The 21,872-nt window shown below is 35.7% G+C and overlaps 1 protein-coding gene across 1 annotated transcript in view; it reads right to left on the reverse strand.

Moving 5' to 3' along the window:
- Positions 1–21,872, reverse strand: part of OLA1 (Obg like ATPase 1) — a 192,556-nt gene that overhangs the window by 149,238 nt on the left and 21,446 nt on the right. Inside the window, exons 3-4 of the mRNA XM_024122194.3 lie at positions 14,737–14,880; positions 9,915–10,042 (exon numbers count right to left, since the gene is read on the reverse strand). Of these exons, the coding sequence (XP_023977962.1) occupies positions 9,915–10,042; positions 14,737–14,880 (272 nt within the window). The remainder of the gene's footprint in view (positions 1–9,914; positions 10,043–14,736; positions 14,881–21,872) is intronic.

The raw sequence follows: 21,872 nt of genomic DNA on the forward strand, positions 1-21,872 counted from the left end.
TTTTTTTTTTTTTTTTTTTTTGGCCACACCACACGGCATGCAGGATCTCACATCCCCCACTAGGATTCGAACCCACGCCCCTCGCAGTGGAAGCAGAGTCTTAACCACCAGACAACCAGGGAAGTCCCATAGATCCTAAACATTTAGATCTAAAAATGTACAAAAGCAGTGTGGTTTGGTGAAAACCTGGAAAGAAAAAAGAACTTAAAAAAGAAAGATGGAGGAGTTCCCTGGCAGCCCAGTGGTTAGGACTCGGCGCTTTCACTGCTGGGTCCGGGTTCGATCTCTGGTGGGGGAACCAAGATCCCGCAAGCCACGCCGCTTGGCCAAATAAAGGAAGAGAATAAGGATGGGCTCTTATGCGCAGTATACTAGCTATGTACCCTAGCAAAACTACTTAGCCTTTCTCTCTCAGTATCCTCATCTGTACAGCTGGGATAACACCAATCCTGCAGAATTGTTAAGATTAAATAGAATAATATATTAGAAAGAATCGACCTAATTCAAACTAGGTACTTAATAATCACTTCCCTTCTTCTGGAAATCAAAATAAAATGCCAAAACAATTCAGACAGGCTAATAATGTTAATGCTGAAGTGCTTGCCATGCCATAACAGCTAAGTGCTTGCCATGCCATAACTGCCTGTTCATACCCTGAAGAGGTAGTTTAAAAACATCCTGGCTGTATAGTCATCCCAGGTTCCCTACATTTTATCCTTTTAACAAGCAACTGGAGAACAGAACTCTGGAAAGAACAGGGCACCACATACCCCAACCTCCCATCATCACTACCAACATAATACACGCACACGCACACACATACCAATTTAGCTGAAAATAATCAAATTGTATTTGAAATTTTGTTTCCTATAACTATAAATGATTACATACTTTATAATTAACAGTTCTATAAATCTAGACCTCCTATATGTTTCTAAATTGGGAACAAAACTGTCCCATACCTCAGAAAACAGAACTCTTGTTTCCAGTCTACAAGGTCGAATCTCTAAGTAGCTGCTGAGAAACTAACAAGTTTTATCTATAAACAGCTTGACAGTAGGTGCAACGATAGAGCCAAAGGTGCTGTCCTTCAGATAACACACAAACACCTTAGCTTCCTATTGAAAAATCACTTCAAAACTTCTAATGCCAGCTTTAAAAAGCTAAGGATTCAGTGAAATCAATAGCCTCGTCATGTTCAAAGCTTTAAAAATTTAACAATAGGAAGTTACATTGCTTCTAAAACAAGTCATACTGGCTCACGAAACCCTAGAGAAAAAATTAATCATTTTTCTAAATAGAAAACCTGTTACAAGTTACTGCATGTATATGAATTTTAAAAGAATTTGTTTCCCATATTGTCGCTGTTTCCCTATTCTGTACTGAATCTTTGGCAAACAGTTTTATTTGAAGAGACTTCTGTTTATGGGAGACGTAAGAAAAGCCTATCCCTTCTTCACAAAGTCTCTCAAATTTGCTTTCCCTTCAACTGCCACTGACAGTTTTCTGAAATCCAGTCCTCATTATTTCCTTCATGAAATACTATAAAAACCTCCTGGCAGTTCTTTTGGCCCCAAACTTCTTCCCACTAAAATCTGTTCAGAATGTGTTCAAACATAGTTGATAGAGCATCAACTCTGTTAACTAAGTGACATAATCCTACATATTACCCATGAAGTGGATAAAATCCAAATTTCTAACTTAACAAAACTACAAATTATCAATATCGATATACCTGATAGGGATGAATCTCACAGACATTATGGCGAGAGAAAGGGGGAAGGCACAAAAGAATATAGAATGTGAGATTACATTTATAAGAAGTTCAAGAATAAGCAAAACTTATCAATGATGATATAAGTCAGAACAGTGATTACCCTGAGTGGGGAACTGACTGGGAAGGGTGACAGAAATGTTCTCTATCTTGATCTATGTGGTCATTACACAAGTGTATATACATGTACAAATGCATCCAGCTATGCACTTCAGATTTGTGCATTTTATATTTACTGTATCTGTTTTCTATCTCAATAAAAATAATGGAAAATCAACTAGAAGAAAACAGTTGTGAATATTTACCTGATTATGAGAAGGATAAGAACTTTCTAAGTATAAAGGTAATAGAAGAAATCAAAGGAAAAGACTGATAAAGGTATTTTCATGAAGATGACACATATAATATATCCCCATGTGTCTGCATTGTATGAACAAACTCTAGAAAAGAGATCAGCAAAATAAGGCTTGTGCCCTATTTTTGTATGACCTTAGAACTAAGAATGATTTTTACACTTTCTGAAGTGCTGCAAACACACACAGACACAAAGAACAACATGCAACAGAGCAAAATGTTTACTATCTGGCCCACTAAAGAAACACTTCCCCAAGCCTTGCCCTAAAAAATAACACAAGAAACTAATAAATGCCTCACTTATAAAGGCAAGACAGAGGAATCAGAATGTGAGTAGGAGCAAGATTTCTCAATGTATATCCCAATGTTATATCAATTTTCTTTTTGAACCATGTAAATGTTTTACCTATTCCAATATATGACCTATCTAAAATTATTCAAAAAATAAAAAATTTAAAACACTATTATCCCCTTGGAGATAAAGGAGGAGAATTTGGATGTAACTGATAGAATCCTAAGTGTATATACCCATTGGCCTAGTAATTACACTTCTAGGCATCTCTTAGAGAAATACCCAGACATGTACCAAAAACAAACAAAAAAACCTGTATAAGAATTCCATTAGCAACATTTTCTGTTAAAAAAAAAAAGTCAGAAATGATAATGCCCATACATTATGCTAAGTGAAATAAGTCAAAGAAAGACAAATATTGTATGATCTCACTTACATGTGTAATCTAAAAAAGCCAAATTCAAAGAAACAGAGTAGACTGGTGGCTACAGAGAGTAGACCCCAGGGGCTGGGGTGGGGGAAATGGGGAGATGCTGGTCAAAGGGTACAAACTTCCAGTCACAAGATGACTAAGTTCTGGTATCTAATGTAAAGCATGGTGACTATAGTTAACAATACTGTACTGCATGCTTGAAAGATGCTAAATGAATAATCTTAAATGTTCTCAACACACACAAAAAAATGTTAATTATGTGACGTGATGGATGTGTTAACTAACCGTACTGTGGTAATCATTTCACAATATATACATATATCAAATCATCACGTTGACAACGTTATACATCAATTATATCTCAATAAAGCTGGGAAAATAAATAAATAAATGCCCACAAATAGGAAGCACTAATTCAATAAACTCTGGTACTTTCATACTGTGGACAATGGTGCAGCACTTAAAAAATAATGAAGCATGAAATAAGCCAGTCACAAAAGGACAAATATTGTTATGATTCCATTTATATGAGGTACCTAGAGTAGTCAAATTCAGAGACAGAAAGTAGAACACTGGCTGACAGGGGCTGGGGGAAGAAGGAATTGGAAGTTACAGTTTAATAGGTACAGAGTTTCAGTTTGGGAAAATGAAAAAGTTCTGGAGATGGATGGTGGTGATGGGTGCACAACACGTGAATGTACTTAACATCACTGAATTGTACACTCAAAAATGGTTAAAATGGCAAATTTTATGTTATGAACATTTTACCACAATTTTTAAAAATTTATAATTAAAAATGTAGAAATTAAAAATCTAAGTTCACAAGAAAAACAATGAAGTAGCATTAAAAATAACAGTCTATATGCACTGACACAGAATGATCGCTTATTTAAACTCCAAAATTCTTTAAGTACAGTATTACAATCCCCATTTTACATGAGAAAACTGAGGTTCAAAGACACAGTGTTACTTTTTCATAGTTACACAGCTAGAAAGTAGGAACTGACAGTCACACTCAGGTTTGATTCTAAAACCCACATTCGTTCCACTTTACTCTAGGCACTAGACTGAAATGGCAGAAAAATAAAATAGTTGCTTTATGCTAACATGAACCTGATTTTTTTTCCCTTTCATTATTATCTTTAATGTCATTTAAACAGTAACTAATTTTTAACAGACCACTTTGAAAAGTACATCTTGAACGTCATACATCTGCATTTCTGCTTCAAAGTGAATGAAGGCTAGTTCTTTTGGTTCATAAAAAAGCTAACTCAGCTTATATGAATAACTAATCTATTAAGGAAATGTGGATAGTCTGCTTCAAAAAACTTTTAAAATAAACAAACATGGTATTTAGCTTTTTAAAACAAAATCTTCATAACAAAATTTTCCATAAAAGTGATATATACTAAGTATAACAGGTATCTGTTTTGTTTTCAAAAGCAGTTAATCCATTAAGTAATTTTTAGAATGTTAATTTCTATTTATTTTTTCCCAAACACTGGAAACTTATTTTTCTTTCTCAACAACATGACCAAGTAAGGAAAACCAAAAGCAAAAAAAAAAGGAAAATTATGAATTCATAAAGAATTTCTGTTCTATAGTTAATCATATAACTAGCAATGTATAAACATATCCATAGCTAGTCAGAGTTGTTTATCCAAAATCATAGGTGCCATATGGCAAAAGCACGGAGATATTCCCACTTTTTAAAAGTTTTTAGTTTTTTAAATCATGCAAACCATTAAAAAAATGTTCTGTATGGTTCAAGAAACCTGAAAAGCAGTCAGCTGAAGAGTAACACATCAGGATCAAGAAATAATTTCTGCAGAATTTCAAACATTCAAAATAGTTTGGGAAAGGGGGAATAATTAAGTAGGAAGATGATTATTTAGAACATCATCAACATTCAAAAACAGTTTGGCACTTAGACCAAAGAAAAGAATATATACCTCAGATAAATAACTGCAGGCACATGAAAAAATGCTCAACATCGCTAATTATTTGAGAAATGCAAATCACAACTACAACGAGGTATCACCCCATTCTGGTCAGAATGGCCATCCGCAAAAAGTCTACAAATAATAAATGCTAGAGAGGGTGTGGAGAATAAGGAACCCTCCTACACTACAGGTGGAAATGTAAACTGGTACAGCCACTATGGAGAACAGTATGGAGGTTCCTTAAAAAACTAAAAGCAGAGTTACCATATGAACCTGCGATCCCACTCCTGGGCATATATCTAGAGAAAAACATAATTTGAAAATCTACATGCACCCCGATGTTCATTGCAGCACTATTTACAATAGCCAAGACATGAAAACAACCTAAATGTTCATCAACAGATGAATGGATAAAGAAGACGTAGTGTATAGTATGTATGTATATATGTGTGTGTGTGTGTACACACACACACACACACGCACACACGATGGAATATTACTCAGCCATAAAAAAAAGAATATTGCCATTTGCAGCAACCAACATGGATGGACCTAGAGATTATCATACTAGGTGAAGTTAAGCCAGACAAAGACAAATATCATATGATACTGCTTATATGTGGACTCTTAAAAAAAAATACAAATGAACTTACTTACAAAACAAAAGTAGACCCACAGATAACAGAGCAATGCAAAAAGTTTCTAAAACCAGGGACTGTGAGACCAAAGCTATAGTTATGTGAATTTCAGACCAAGAATTTTCAAACTGTTAAATGTTGTCTTTATGTTGGAAATAAATGTCTTCAGAAACTTGAAGAAAAAAAAAAAAAGATCCACAGACATAGGAAACAAACTTATGATTACCAAAGGGGAAGTGGGGGGGAGAGGGATAAATTAGGAGTTTGAGGTTAACATATACATAAAACAGATAACCAACAAGGACCTACTGTATAGCACAGGGAACTATACTCAATATTCTGTAATAACCTATAAGGGAAAAGAATCTAAAAAAGTATATATACACACACACACACACACACATATATACATACATGTATATATGTATGTATAACTGAATCACTGTGCTGTACATGTGAAACTAACGCATTATAAATCAACTATATTTCAATAAAAAATTTAAAAAAGAAATTTAATGAGACCTAAAAAAAACTTTAAAAATACAATAAAACAAAAGTATGAAAAAAAAATTAAAAATGCAACTCAACTGAGTAACTCCTGTAAACACTTTAATCTGCCTCCCTGCCCCAAGTCTCCATTCAAAACTTTATACTTAAGTCATCAGAGAAGAAAATCCTTAATATAGTGGACATAGTGAATCCCCAGCTACCTCCCAGGATCTTTTCCGTCACTCCTACTCCTTGTTATTAATCCTATCCACGCTGACAATTCCTTCATTGTGCTAGGGCCTTTGAAACAAGCCATTTACTCTGAATAATCAATCTCTCCTTTTCTCCTTCTACTAACTTATTAGCCCTCACCCAACCTTTACCTCTCAGCAAAATCATCACTTCCTCAAGGTAACACCACACACTCACACACACACATACTGTCTCTGTTTTCTGTACACAATTGGAGAATGACATCTAGTGTTTATGTGACCATTTATTCAATGTCTGTCTCCTCCACTGGACTGTAAACTCCATAAAGGAGGGTCATTTTCTTTTTACTCACCATTATATCCCTTAGAATCTAGCACACTAAAAAGAGAAGCTCCACAAATAATGTGTCAAATGAATAAAACAGAGTGGTCTAAAGATTCAAAGTCATTAAGAGGTACAAACAACTAGGTATAAAATAAGTAAGTTACAAGGATGCAATGTACAGTACAGGGAATATAGTCAGTATTTTATACTATCTTTATATGAAGTGTAATACATAAAAATATTGAATCACTATATTGTACACCTGAAACTAATATTTTGTAAGTCAACTATACTTCAATTTTTTAAAAAGTGCTTGTTAAAATAACTAGATTTAAAAGTTAAAAAAAAAAGATTTAAAGCCAACAAACCTGTCAAAATAACTATTAACATTTAAAACAAGTATAAATTCTTGATGCAAGGTATATATTTACATCCATCTAATAACCAAGGGAAATAAACAAGGTGAGGGGAAAATTAACCTTTAAGAATCTAACGGAGAGAAACATAGCATTAATAAATTAAAACTCAGTAATAACTACAACTTACCATTAAAAATTTTTTCTCTCCGTTTTCAGAAGTTCTAATGAAAAGTTTTAAAGTGCCCTGAACACATTAATACATATCATCCTACACTGTCCCTTTCCTTAGTAGTTTAAACCAACTGTGTAAAACAAAAATAGATGACTTCCCTGGTGGCACAGTGGTTAAGAATCCGCCTGCCAATGCAGAGGACACAGGTTCGATCCCTGGTCCGGGAAGATCCCACATGCCATGGAGCAACTAAGCCTGTGCGCCACAACTACTGAGCCTGTGCTCTAGAGCCTGCGAACCACAACTAGCGAGCCCACGCGCCACAACTACTGAAGCCTGCATGCCTAGAGCCCGTGCTCCGCAACAAGAGAAGCCACTGCAATGAGAAGCCCTCACACCACAACAAAGAGTAGCCCCCACTTGCTGCACCTAGAGAAAGCCCGCACGCAGCAACAAAGACCTAATGTAGCCAAAAGTAAATTAATTAATTTTTAAAAATAGAGAAACTAAAAGATATTAACATAAAAAGTGGATTTTTCACACCAAAATTAAAATGAAGTAAAGAAATAAAACAAGTTTCAAACATGCTAATAAGGAAATAAGTAAACAATTCACAAGTAATCTTTCTTTAAGTCTAAATACAATAATGTAATTACACATTTATTAACATAATTAATCAATATCTGTTTCCACCACTAGACTAGAAGCTTCATAAAACCAGAAAATGTATTAGATTCTGCTACCCACTATATATTTCCAGCACCCAGAACAGAAAACATTTACTATTTAATTAATGAATATTAAATAAACAAACGAACTGTATTTCTGGTGACTTTAAGACATCTGAAGAAAATAACCTTTATAAAGAGTAATAGTAAAGATAAAATTTTATTTCACACTCATATTTAATAACCTGTTGAAGATGAAAATACACCATAATTTGGAATTAAAGAATTCTCACTTTTCATAGCTTCAAAGTAATCACTCTATCCTTTTATTCCCTTCAAGTCTTTTTTATTGCCTGTAATTCTACAAAGGTTTTTAAAAAATTCTTGTTATAAATGTATCATTCTGTATTCTGTGCACTATACAATAATATATACTGTATTTCATCAATTCTAAGGTGCATATTTTCACAGTTTAACATATTTGAAATCAATCACTATAAGAAAGCATGTTACCTAGTTTAATTGGATTTTTTCCCTTTCTTAACAATATCTTTAGCCTGAATGGAATACAATAAAGTATGTATGCTCCTAACCAAATTCATTTTTCCCCTAAAGGTTAGAAAAACATATCAAATGAATATTATACAAGAGACAACAAAACCAAAGACTTTATTACATATATTAATGGTTTCAGGCTATTCTCAGGAACTTATCATCAACCAAAACTGCTCCAGCTCTGAAAATTTTAAGTCAAATATCCCTCTCAACCACACACCCGCTTACAGCCAACATACCTGTTCCTGAACCTCAGCAGGAAATAGATCCTTCCACTTTTCAGTCCTTTCCTACCTTCACTGCTACCCTATGGTAAGCTCTATCCCACTCATCAGTTCAATCACTCACACCCCAACCTTCAGTTCTCTTGCCCCCATCCTCCTGTCATATCTGCCCTATCAATACTACTTCCTTAAAGACATCCCTATCTGGATGTCCCAGGTACACATTCAAAAAACTGTCCCAAACTGAACTCTTTGACTCTCTCCCAAGACTTGCGGCTCCTTCTGTATTTAACATCTCAGTGAGTAGCATCAAGAGTCATTCAACTGGCCCATTCCGAAACCCAGTTGTCACACTTGATTCTACCCTCTCTTTGAAACTCTCACATCAGTCACCAGAACCACTGAAAAAACAAACTGTCAGGAAAACAGAGGCTCCCGCCAATGTACAGACATAAGGTAACACTACTCAACATAACTGAAACCCCCCACACACAAACATATAACCTTATTCTTTGCCTACATCCCAAACCCTTCCAGAAGGTGTCTCCAAACCTTCATCCAAGTAAAGCTACCCAGACCAGTGCTTCTCAAACTATCTGTTACGGGCTTTTGTAAAATACAATAAAAATGAATTACTAGGCAAATGAATTTTTTAAAAGACATACATAAATACTAGCACAATATTTTAATTAAATTCAAATGACCAAAAAATTACTCAAATTTTCTAAATGCTCATTCTCAATTGCTTATAGTTATCTGTCAAGGGCCAGTAACAAACAAAAGCACTGAACCAGACCCCACCTCTAATTTATGTTTCCTTTGTTTGCTCATTATAATATTATTAATATCATTACCATAAAGTACAGTCTTGACCTGAGCCTTAACCTAAAACTTTCTATTTTGTCAGAGAATTACTATGTTCTTGGCTCACTTCTATAGTCAAAAGAACACAAACCAACATATAGTTCTACTTATTTTCTCTCTTTGCTTTATATCCCTCTCTCCATCAAGGAATAGCTGATCTATAGTCTCTCCTTAATCCTTTCATCTCTAGTAAATAACCTGATTTTCTCTGCTCTGAAATAATGGAATCCCCTCCTCTATCAATTCTGCCTTTTCAACACATGGAAAAAAAAATGCAGACAAATTCCACAAGTTAAGAAAATTTCAAAATGCCTTTACAATCAACAAAATTACTTCTGCATAAAAACACTTTGCAATGGGTCTAATCCAGAATGGGATAAAATTCAATTAGAAAATGACAGCAACACAGCATATACTTACTATGGAATAAGCCTTCTCATATGGAGATGATACTTAATCACATTAAGTCACAATCAACAGACAAATCCACAATTCACCTTGTGAAGCTAAGCAAATCTTATTTTATTAATTATTTACTAATTTTATTTGCACAATGGAAAGAAAACACGGATCATAATGAAAACAATCAATTAAATAAACAACTGTACTTACGTGTTAGATGAAAGATTCCATCACAGGCACTAATATGAGATAAAAAGGCATTTCCCAGGCCTTGCCCATTGTGAGCTCCTTTCACAAGGCCAGCAATATCCACTACATTTAGAAAAGCAGGAATTTTGCTGAAAAACAAAAGATGATTTTAATATAAAATAGTACTAAGAACCTGTTTATTAACCAAATGGCTTTCCCAAACATGTTACATGAATTAATTCTTTCCTTTCTAGAACAATGTTTATTAGACTCTCAAATGAATAAAAAAAATTTAAACAAGAAATAATCTTTTAAAACATTAGGACTTTCTTACCTAGGAAAATGAAGGGAAAACATTTTAAAGCAGAACAGATGTTTTTATTGTTACTCTAAAAACTAAAACTCACATTATTAATTTTATTATACTGGCACATGCACACATACACAAAAGCAGAGAACATTTAAAGAGTATACTGATACAAGTCAAGGTAATCATCATAGAATGAGCCAACGTACTCAACAGATACTTTGTGCCAGGAACTGGACTAAGTGCTTTACATGTATTATCATTCCAAAGTTCAAAGTTACTCTATAAGATGGGTGTTATTTATTAAACCCACTTTACAGATGAGGAAATTAAGCCACAGAGGAGTTAAGAAATCTATTGTACACAGGATCACTCAGCTAATAGTGACAAAACTGCTATTCAAATATAGGATATCTGGGTTTGCATTTAATCACCATATAGGTTTTATAGCCCCAAAATGCATGTAATGATGTGAACCAATTGTCAGCATAGTAATAACATAGTTGTTAACAACAGCAACAGAATTAGACACAGTAAAGTAACAGTTAACACAAATTAGAAAACAAGAAAACCAGTCAGCCATGTAGAAATGGAGGTTAAAGCATATGAGTAAATAAAGCTACTTTCAATGTCATATGACAAAGGTGTACGGTATATGCATTTATGTATCCTTTGTCAATTTTAGAGTATTCATTTTTCAGAATGTCAATTTTATTACATGATAAAATACAACATAAAAGTTCCACAAAATGCTTTCCTATTATCTGCAGGGAAAATGAGTCCTTTTAAAATAATTTTTCTATAAGAAATTTTTATACAAATAGAAATTACTTCATAACTGGTACCAGCAAATCCACAGAAAACATACATAAGATGGGGTTAAGTTTTTGGTGACTACTGTGGTTGACTCTCTAGCATCCTTTGCCCCTTCTCTTGATGACTATATTGACTGTCATTTGGCTAGCCATACCTCCCCAGTGTAGCCTGGAGCTTTGAAAAAGCTGGCTCTACATGTAACCCTAGAAGAGGGCACGTAGCTTGGGCCTATACTAAGCATCTTAATCTCATCCCCTAGGCACAATTAACGATTCTAGGACCTCTGCCTTGCCCCATTTGCCTAGAAAGACTTAAGGAGAGATTTGCCAGAGAGGGTTAAGAGGATTCTTGAATAGAAGATCATCAGTCCTCTGACAGGGCTTCTAGAAGCAAACCCCTCTTCCTTCACTCTGAACATGGATGAGAAAGTATACAGTTCCAAGATTTGAGAGTTCCAAATGATCTGGTCATTTGAGATGACCAAAGGGGAAGGCGATCTTATGATCAAGCTGATAAAGTAAGTAAAATGGAGAGCGGAACAAAGCCAGGTCCTTGATGACACAACTGAGGTGCCGAAACCAACACAAAATACCATGCTACCTGTTACTAACTCAATAAATCAATTTTTAAGTCCATATGTTAGGTGCAACCAAACTCACCTAAATAATATAACTTCTAACAACTAAAACATATCACCCATATGATAAATATAAAGTACAGTAGCATAGATATGAGAGGAAAGGCCCTGAAGTTGAAGTAAGAAGGCTTGGGTTCTAGCCCTAGCTGGCATTAACTATCTGTGTGACCTTGAGCAAATCATTTCACCTTTCTGGGCTTCCGTTTCCTTTTACAAGGAAACCAGACAGGACAATCTATAGCTCTGAGATTCTGTTTTCTAATGAAAATGAGTTTCTTAATTCTGATTCTTGATTTAAGGCCCGGATAAAGGTTTAAACCATTAATATCGTATCTCAAAAAATAAAAACTTGAGCCCTAATTCAAAGATTTTTTTATATTCTGTACCAATGATTTTAAGACTACTTTTTTTTAGACCTTATGAAACTTTCTTGAAATTAAAATGATAACGTTAAAAATCTTTTAAAATCACTATGATATAATGAACACAGAACACCAAAAACATTTATAAGTTTCTTCAATAGAAACAAATGAATATGATGAGGAGGATTTTTCTTCCGTCAAAAAAACAAACAAAAAACCTGGAAACTTGCAATATAACAAATAAGTTTGGGGTAGCAAGAAGAAAAACTATGAATTACTGTCAATTCTTCCTATTTGCTTGACCACAAAGAGGCCAAAATTAAGTTATGGAAAAAATGAAGATGGGTTCCCATTCAACTTTTGTATTTCCATAAAGGCGTTTAATCAATGTTTACCAGTAAAGCAAGAGAAATTTTGAGAAATTAATTCCCTCACTGCCTAAAATTTCAATAAATTTGAAGTCCATGAGCTTTATTATTTTTTTTTTTTTAATAACATGACATTTCTTTTATTTATTTATTTATTTGGTTGCATTGGGTCTTAGTTGTGGCAGGCGGGCTCCTTAGCTGCAGCTCATGGGCTCCTTAGTTGCGGCTCGCCTGCTCCTTAGTTGCGGCATGTGTGTCCCATAGTTGCGGTAGGCGGGCTCCTTAGTTGCAGTAGGCAGGCTCCTTAATTGTGGCATGAGAACTCTTAGTTGCGGCATGCATGTGGGATCTAGTTCCCTGACCAGGGAGCAAACCCAGGCCCCCTGCATTGGGAGCTCGGAGTCTTAACCACTGCGCCACCAGGGAAGTCCCTCCAAGAGCTTTATTATTGTTGTTGTTCTCTTCATGTCTCTGGAAAATTTCAGCAATGTCACATGACCACACAGCCCCTCAGTGGCAAAGGCTCACACAAGGAGAGAGTCAGAGTGGGCAGAGAAGGCAGCACAATAGTAGCTGGGGCCTGGACAAGGAAGGCATCTGGGCAGGAGAGCAGCCCAGCAATAGGCAGGGCCCAAGCCAGGAGAGTGTCCAAATTGGGCAACAACCTGGTGGGTTCAAGAGATTTGCAACAGATAAAGGGATTGAGCAAATAAGCACATTATGGGGACAACTGGAGAAATCTAAATGGAATCTGTGAATTAGATGATAATATTAGATCACTGGCAATGTCCTGATTATGATGGTTTACTGTGGTTATGTAGGCGAGTGTCTATACTTAGCAAATACAAACTGAAGAATTAAAGTGCAATGTGGCATCATGTCTGCAAGTTATTTTCAAAGGTTCAGAGAAATCTGAGTGAAAGGCATACAAACATTCTACATATAATTTTGCAGCTTTTATATAAAATTGAAATCATTTAAAAATAAAAAGTTTTTAAAAAGGATTCAGAAGTCAGCTTGAGGAACCAATTTGAGGGATATAATTTGAGCTATATCCAATGACTGTGACATATTATAACCAAGTGAGTAACACTGATATGAATAAATATATGAATGAATAAATGAAAACAAGAAAGCTCTTCTTACAGCAGAATGTCAACTAATAAATGAAGAAGAAATGGTGGAATTACAAAATCATCATGTGACAATCATCACAGTAATAATTAATTCATCAAAAAATCAACAGATGCTAAAACTAGAGGATGAAAGTAAGAGAAGTAAATAAATTTGGTATATATTCTGTAGTTAGAACTCATAGGAATTGCTGATAGATTGGATGTAGGGGTGAGGAAAGAATCAAGGATAGATCTTGGGCTTTAACTTAAGCAACTGAAGAAATAATAGTACTATTTATTGAATTATAAACGTCTTGAGGAAGAACAAATTTGACACAGGCAGGGTGAAATCAAGAAGTCCATTTAGGACATGTAAAGTTGGAGGCACCTGTTTAGTCATCTAAGTGTCAGCGTCAAGCAGGCAGTTAGATATACATCTGGAGTTCAACAGAGTTCAGGGCTGGAGACAAGAATTTGGGATTTATCACCACATTCAAAATAGTGAAAAACTAAAAGCAAACTAAATTCTCAGTAATAGGGAAATGGTAAATAAACTGTGTACATTCATATAACATAGTACTAAACATTATCATTATATTAGAAATTATTATTTATTTAAATCTGTACTTTTTAATCTAGAAAAATATTAATGATACCCCAAGTAAAAAAATATCAAAAGTATGGAAGGATCTACCTCAAAAGTATTTATATCTATTATATCAAGGTAGAAGTATAGGTGATTTTTACTCCTCTCTTTATACATTTTCATATTGTCTGAACTTCCTGCAATAAAACTGTATTATCTTACTTTTTCTAATTAAAGATATAATACATGCTGTTATAAAAACTTCAAACAGAGAGAACTACAAGAAATAAAGAAAAAAATGACCTAAAAATTCCATTCCCCAGAGATAACCATCAATGAGTTTGTGATCTTCAGTTCATACGTTTTCCTATGAATACACACTTACATGAATGGAATCACATAATACAGACTAATTACTCCCTCTACTTCACACTCCCCAGAAAAAAATAACTTCAATGTTAACAATGGATGTATCCTTCCACACCCTTCTCCAGGTTCTAGGTTACTTTCATAATCACCCAAAACAATAATGCTACATCAATTTTGAAAAAAACAACACAACCCTTCTACATAATTTTAAATATATCACATATATATTTACTCAATCTATACAGGGCCACCACATGAACAATGGCATAAAGATTTTTCTTACCTTGCTGGTTTGTGGTACTGGCAAAGAAAGTCAAACCTTTCATCTGGCACAGGTACTCTGCTCTCATTAGGATCAATAGTGCAGAATGGGAAGTTTTCTGCTGAAGCTTGACTATTGGTTAATACATTGAAGAAAGTAGATTTCCTAAAATGAATAAAAACTATTTCAATCAATTCTTAGGCTAACACTGAGAAAAATTTATCTCACTCTAATTTCAATGCTCAAATAAAATCCATAAGGATTATAAAACCAATCTGGGAACGCGGGGTTGGGGGTAGGGCGGGGAATACATCTTTACTAACAGAAATGAATGAAATTTACAACAATGCAGCTCATGATTTACAATTAGGTTATGCTTCTCTCTCAGTCTATTTGGAACATGAAAAGCATCTCCCCAAAGAATCTTTGTTATAAATGATAACTAGTCTCACAACACACCGCAAAATCTATTTTACTCCTGAAGTACCTGGAATACCAGTATCATTTCACCTATATCTAGTATAATCTTCTCTGGCATAAATGTAGAGAGGTGTGTATTGAGTTAGGTCAATTACTTCCCAAGCATTGGCTAATTGTCTAATAGGAAATGGGAGTTTGGAGCTCAGACTCTCTTCTAATTGTTAGTGCGTAAGGATTACTGGTAATCTAGAACTGTGAATCGTGGATTGTGAAAGTCAAAATGTGAATTTTTTCCAAGGTATAACTTTAATCAAGAAGAAGCTATTAAAAATGAAAAAACTGTTCACTAATTTTCTGTTATCTGATTCTTATCAGATAATACACACTCAGAGAATGCCAACTCGTATTACTATTCTCTCTTTTCCAAACACTTTTTAAGGTAAAAATGTCTATCAGATGAGATCTAACCCTATATTCATCAGAAGTTTATACTTCCTACAGTTAGTTCATCTGACTGAATATTAAATCAGAGAACCAGCCTCTTTTTTTTTTTTTTTAAACTCTGAGACCCTTTTAAAAGAGTAATGAACAGGGACTTCCCTGGTGGTCCAGTAGTAAAGAATCCACCTTACAATGCAGGGGATGCGGGTTCAATCCCTGGTCAGGGAACTAAGATCCCACATGCCACAGGGCAACTAAGCCGGCACGCCACAACTACTGAGTTCGCACGCCTCAACTAGAACCCGCAAGCGGCAAACTACAGAGCCCACGTGCTCTGGAACCCGCACACCACAACTACAGAGCCCACACACCCCGGAGCCAGTGCACCACAACTAGAGAAGAGAAAACCCACACGCCACAACTAGAGAGAAGCCCGCGCACTACAACGAAAAGCCTGTGCACCACAACTAAGACCCAACGCAGCCAAAAATAAAAATTTTTAAAAAAAAGCCATCTCCAAGACACCCTCTAAAAATAAAATAAAATAAAATAAAATAGAACAAAAGGCAACAAAGGAGGCTTATCTAAATACTACTGGTGGGAAGGATGGTTTGGCAACAATATATTAACTTGAACCTGCCCATAAGTCTTTAAGATATTGCTCTTATATCACATTCAGACTAAATACTTAGGATTAAAGTAGAAAAGTTTCCAAAAACAGCCACTTAAATTATTACTGGTTACTTAGAGTACCAATGGTCAAATCAGTAGCTTTCAAATGCTTGCCTATAACAGACTCAGCTGAAAATTTAAAGGCATGCACTACCAGGCCTCTTTCCAGATTTGGTGTAGGCCCCAGTATTTTAACTCAGCTAACAACTCACTGAATAATATTGACTGTTGTAGAATTTATATTGGTAACCTCTAAGAGCCTGGTAACAATCCCAGAACTCTAGGAATGATAATTAAGAGGAAATTACTAGTTCCTATAGAGATAGCTTTTCTTTTCAATCCTGTTAAGATAAATGTCATAGTACTTAATTTAAAATAGTCTGTATATTTATCAAGTTATAGTCCATCTATTTCAAGAAAGACACTGAAGATTAATACAATTTTAAAAAATTAATATATAAAATAAGGCAGATAATTTTTAAAAAGAAAACTCACATTAAAATTATGATCTTTAAATGCCAAATGCCATGTCCATTAAAAATAACAAGGACTTCTTGGAGAAATTACTAGTTCCAGGTCTGAGACCAGAAGTATACAAGATGAATCTCAAACAATTTTTCCCCAAGGGAAAACAAGGAACCTACTGAAGGCCATAGAGTCCTATCAAAAGCACTCTGGAGCCAATCTGAATAGGCCCACAGGCCAAAGATGGGTCAATCTGAGCATCTTTAAGGATAGTTACAATGGACTATAACAAATCAAATAACTTCATATCCATGAGTTGTTAATAATCCTCAACAAGACAAAATCAAAAAAAAGAAAAAAAAAAAAAACCCTCTCTGGCTACCTTTTAATGATGCTGGTGATTGACTGATTCTTCTGATAACCATTGAGTAAAACATTCATTGTGTCTTTCCTATATAAACTGCACTTTTAGAGTAACAAAGAGTTGATGAAGAAAAGATTCTTTTATAGACATATTCCAGCCAATAAATGAAAAAAGAATAAAAAACTTAAAATACCACCATTTTGCAACCACTAAGGAACTAATGAATTGGGTAATTATCACCAGTGATCATTAACTGTCTCCCCCCCACAAAAGTACCTCCTAACAATTATGTACACCATCTTTCAAGTATTCCTAACATAAAAAATTATATGATCAAAAATTATCTGAAACTTACCTGATCAAGCCTTTAGATATTACTATCACCTAACAGAAAATACAGAGGACAGGAGAACATATTAAACGACACCACATAGATGCAATTAAGAAAATTTGGACTTTGGAAAATTCTGTAAGACAAACATCCAGATTTCTCTAACAAGTCAACTGGTGGAGGGAGGAAATTCTGCTTCTGGGTGAGATGCAAAAGCTAACAGCAGACTAGAACTCTCACCCAGAACTAGAAAAGCCATTTAAATGCAGAATACAGAAAGTATCTGTTTGAAGGGGCTAAGAATCTGGAAATGGGACATTTGCCCATTCTAGGCAAAGTAAGGCGGCCAAGAATCCAGGCTTTATACTCATGTAAGCTGATGCTGGAGTACAGGGAACCCAGCAAAGAATTAGGAGAAGACTTGGAGGATGGACCTCAAGAACACGACCAGTTTTCCCCTCAGGATATTACTCCCAAAAGGGAGAATTACAAAAGTGTACTGAAGTAAATGAACTGGAGAGTAATATGCTCCATACCTTATTCCCCTCCCTACAAAAAAAATAAAAAATAAAAAATGATACTTAGATTGCCAGAACAATCCACAAGTTCTTATTTACTGAAAATGTAAGTAAAGGGAATTCCCTGGAGGTCCAGTGGTTACAATTCCGCACTTTCACTGCCAAGGGCGCAATTTCAATCCCTGGTCAGGGAACTAAGGTCCCAGAAGCTGAGCGGTGCAGCCAACAAATAAAAATAAAAAATAAAAAAAAATAAAATGTAACTAAAATATTGCATACCTGCAACAAAAATATTACAAAATAATGGTACAATAAAAATATTTCAAGGAAAATTTAAATATATTAATTAATCCACTTACAAGACATTTGTGCCTTTCTTGGGGGACAAAAAAAGTGCAGTTGTATTTCTGTATACTGTAGATAAAAAACTGCTCTTTGCTATTACCGCAGTCACAGTAATTGCAATATAAAAAGTCCATAAGGAGTTCATGGAGTTATTTTCAAATTTATTGGTTTTATTAAGTACTGCATTTTTGACTGCCTACCTGAACAAAAATATGTTTAAAACTAAAGAAAAAATTTATCCCTTAAAACATATTATATAGTAAAAATATAGAAAAGAAAGTCCCATTATCTCTTAGGCTAAAAAAATTCTTACATGCAGTCAAACTAAACATGGAAGACATCTCCATCTTCACAGATCACCTCATCTTGGACATGATTTTAAATTTCATAAAGTCCAAGTCATCTGTACCTTCCAATAGCTTTGTAAGTACAAAAAATTCAAAAGGAAGAAGGAAAAAGAAAATTTTCTAAGGATTATTAGTACAGCCTTTAGCGGCAAGTTAAGACATTGTGATCTATTCAAATCTATTAAAGAAAAGCCTTGCAAAAGCAAAGAATTTTAAAGTTTTGGCTTAAATTGGAGTGGTAAAGCCCATAAGGCTTTTTGTGAAATGAGGATTTTACACACACACACACACACACACACACACACACACACACACACATTCAGATCCCTTATAAGGTTATTATTGAAGCTTGAAAGTATAAGATTCAAAATTGTAGGGATCTCTCTTATGCAAAAACAGGTTTACATAAATATTATTTCAGCAATGATATCATTAAAAAAAAAAAGAGTGGGGCTTCCCTGGTGGTGCAGTGGTTGAGAGTCCGCCTGCCGATGCAGGGGACACTGGTTCGTGCCCGGGTCTGGGAAGATCCCACATGTCGTGGAGCAGCTAGGCCCGTGAGTCATGGCCGCTGAGCCTGCACGTCCGGAGCCTGTGCTCCGCAGCGGGAGAGGCCACAACAGTGAGAGGCCCGTGTACCGCAAAAAAAAAAAAAGAGTGGCTAGACTTAATGTATGCTCCCTCCACTTAAGACCTAAATACTTTATTTTTGAAATTATATATTTTACTGTAATAAGTAAATCTGACTGAATATATGTTTTATCTAAAACCTTACGCAAAATTACAATATGTATAGGGAAGTCAGGATACCAATGCAAACTCCCCCAGCATTCTGAATTAACCATTCATACAACACACAACCAAAAGCATGGAAAAAAGTAGAATGTTCTTTCGAAATGTTTTGAATTTAGATATAACTAAACTGTTAAAAAGTATTTATCTGCTAGATACAGAAAAAAAAAATGACAGGAATAAATACCAATGTGTATATACATGGTTTAGTATAACCACATATTTTTCCTAATTCTATCAGGTGAGAGGGCTTAAAAGAAGTAACACCCCAGCAGTAGAATCACATCTAGAGCCCAGATCTTAGTTTCTAAATACCATTCTTCGATAAAGGAAACCAAGGCTCTCTGGAGACAAGGCTGGGACACGAAAAATACACTATTAGCCTGAAATATCTTGCAGTGTCAGAGAGTAAGGAAATGCTTGAAAAGGAAAAAAGGAAAAAAAAAAAAAAAAAGACAGGAAAAAAAAGAAAGAGAAAAACAAAAAGAATGGAAAAAAAAGATGGAGGCATGTAAAAAGGACATAAGACACAACTTGAAGGAGCTCCCAATGACCAAATCTGAACAATTTGAGCAACAAAATAAATACTGATAATACTGGATTAAAACCCAAAGAATAAAAATTTCACTGAGTCTAGGGCTTCCCTGGTGGCGCAGTGGTTGCGCGTCCGCCTGCCGATGCGGGGGAACCGGGTTCGCGCCCCGGTCTGGGAGGATCCCACGTGCCGCGGAGCGGCTGGGCCCGTGAGCCATGGCCGCTGAGCCTGCGCGTCCGGAGCCTGTGCTCCGCAACGGGAGGGGCCACAGCGGAGGAAGGCCCGCATACCACCAAAAAAAAAAAAAAAAAAAAAAAAAAATTTCACTGAGTCTAAATAGAACTATATAAATGATTGAATAAATAACTAATTGTATGGGAAAAGAAAAACATTCCATACAGAAGAATTCCAAATAATAAATGTAAAAGGAATAAGGGAAGTAGAATATCACCATTAGAACACCACACTAATAATTGCTGCAGGCAAAATCCACTAAGGAGTGATAAAAGTTTTAGTTGGGGAAACTTTAAGAAGAAACAGAATATTTAAATAGCCTCAAAATACCTTTCCCCCATATTAATTAATTACTGTGGTGATTTTAACAAATGTCCACAAATTCTTTGATACTCATTCCTTCAGGAGGTGGAGCTTAATTCCCCTCCCTTTGAGCATGGGTTGGACTTAGTGACTTGCTTCTAAGGAAGAGCCTATCGAAAAGAAAAAGGATAATATTACAGTGGAGAAATCTGGAAGACACCACCTTAACCAAGTGATCAAGGTTAACATCACCAGCGACAAATCATGTTGCTATCATATAGCCCCTCAATATGACACAATGAGAAAGGCACTTCACATCCACAGTGTTCTTCCCAAAAGTCTATTGCGTGATTCCTGATACCAAAAATATTATAAAACTACAGTAATCCAAATAGTGTGGAACTGACATAAAGATAGACCCATATACCAGTGGAACAGAATAGAGAGCCCAGAAATAAATCCTCCCATATACAGCCAGATAATCTTTGACAAGGGTATCAAGACCACACAATGGGGAAAAGACAGTCTCTTCAATAAATGACACTGAGAAAACTGGACAGCCACATACAAAGGAATGAAGACCCTTACCTTACACCATACAAAAAATTAACTCAAAATGGATTACAGACCTAAAGGTGGAGCCTAAAACTATAAAAGTCACAGAAGGAAATGTAGGGGAAAAACTTTGTAACACTGGATTTGGCAATTATCTCTGAGATATGACAGCAAAAGGACAAGCAACAAAAGCAAAATTAGAAAAAAAATGAGACTACATCAAACTTAAAAACTGCACAACAAAAGAAACAAACAACAGAGTAAAAAGTAACCTATAGAATGGGAAAAAATAATTGCAAATCACATGTCTGATAAAGAGTTAATATCTAGAATGTATAAAGAACTCCTATAACTTAACAACAACAACAAAAGTAACTTTAAAAAGTAACTTTAAAAAGTAACATTAAAAAGTAGCAAAGGGGGGCTTCCCTGGTGGTGCAGTGGTTGACAGTCTGCCTGCCGATGCAGGGGACACAGGTTCGTGCCCTGGTCCAGGAAGATCCACATGCCGCGGAGCCACTAGGCCTGTGAGCCATGGCTGCTGAGCCTGCGCGTCTGGAGCTTGTGCTCCGCAACGGGAGAGGCCACAACAGTGAGAGGCCCGCGTACCGCCAAAAAAAAAAAAAAAAAAAAAAGGTAGCAAAGGGGCTTCCCTGGTGGCGCAGTGGTTGGGAGTCCGCCTGCCGATGCAGGGGACGTAGGTTCGTGCCCCGGTCCAGGAGGATCCCACATGCCGCGGAGCGGCTGGGCCCGTGGGCCATGGCTGCTGGGCCTGCGTGTCCAGAGCCTGTGCTCCACAGTGGGAGAGGCCGCAGCGGTGAGAAGCCCGCGTACT

Source organism: Physeter macrocephalus, chromosome 2 (genome assembly GCF_002837175.3).
Source record: "Physeter macrocephalus isolate SW-GA chromosome 2, ASM283717v5, whole genome shotgun sequence".
In the NCBI taxonomy this organism is placed as follows: Eukaryota; Metazoa; Chordata; class Mammalia; order Artiodactyla; family Physeteridae; genus Physeter; species Physeter macrocephalus.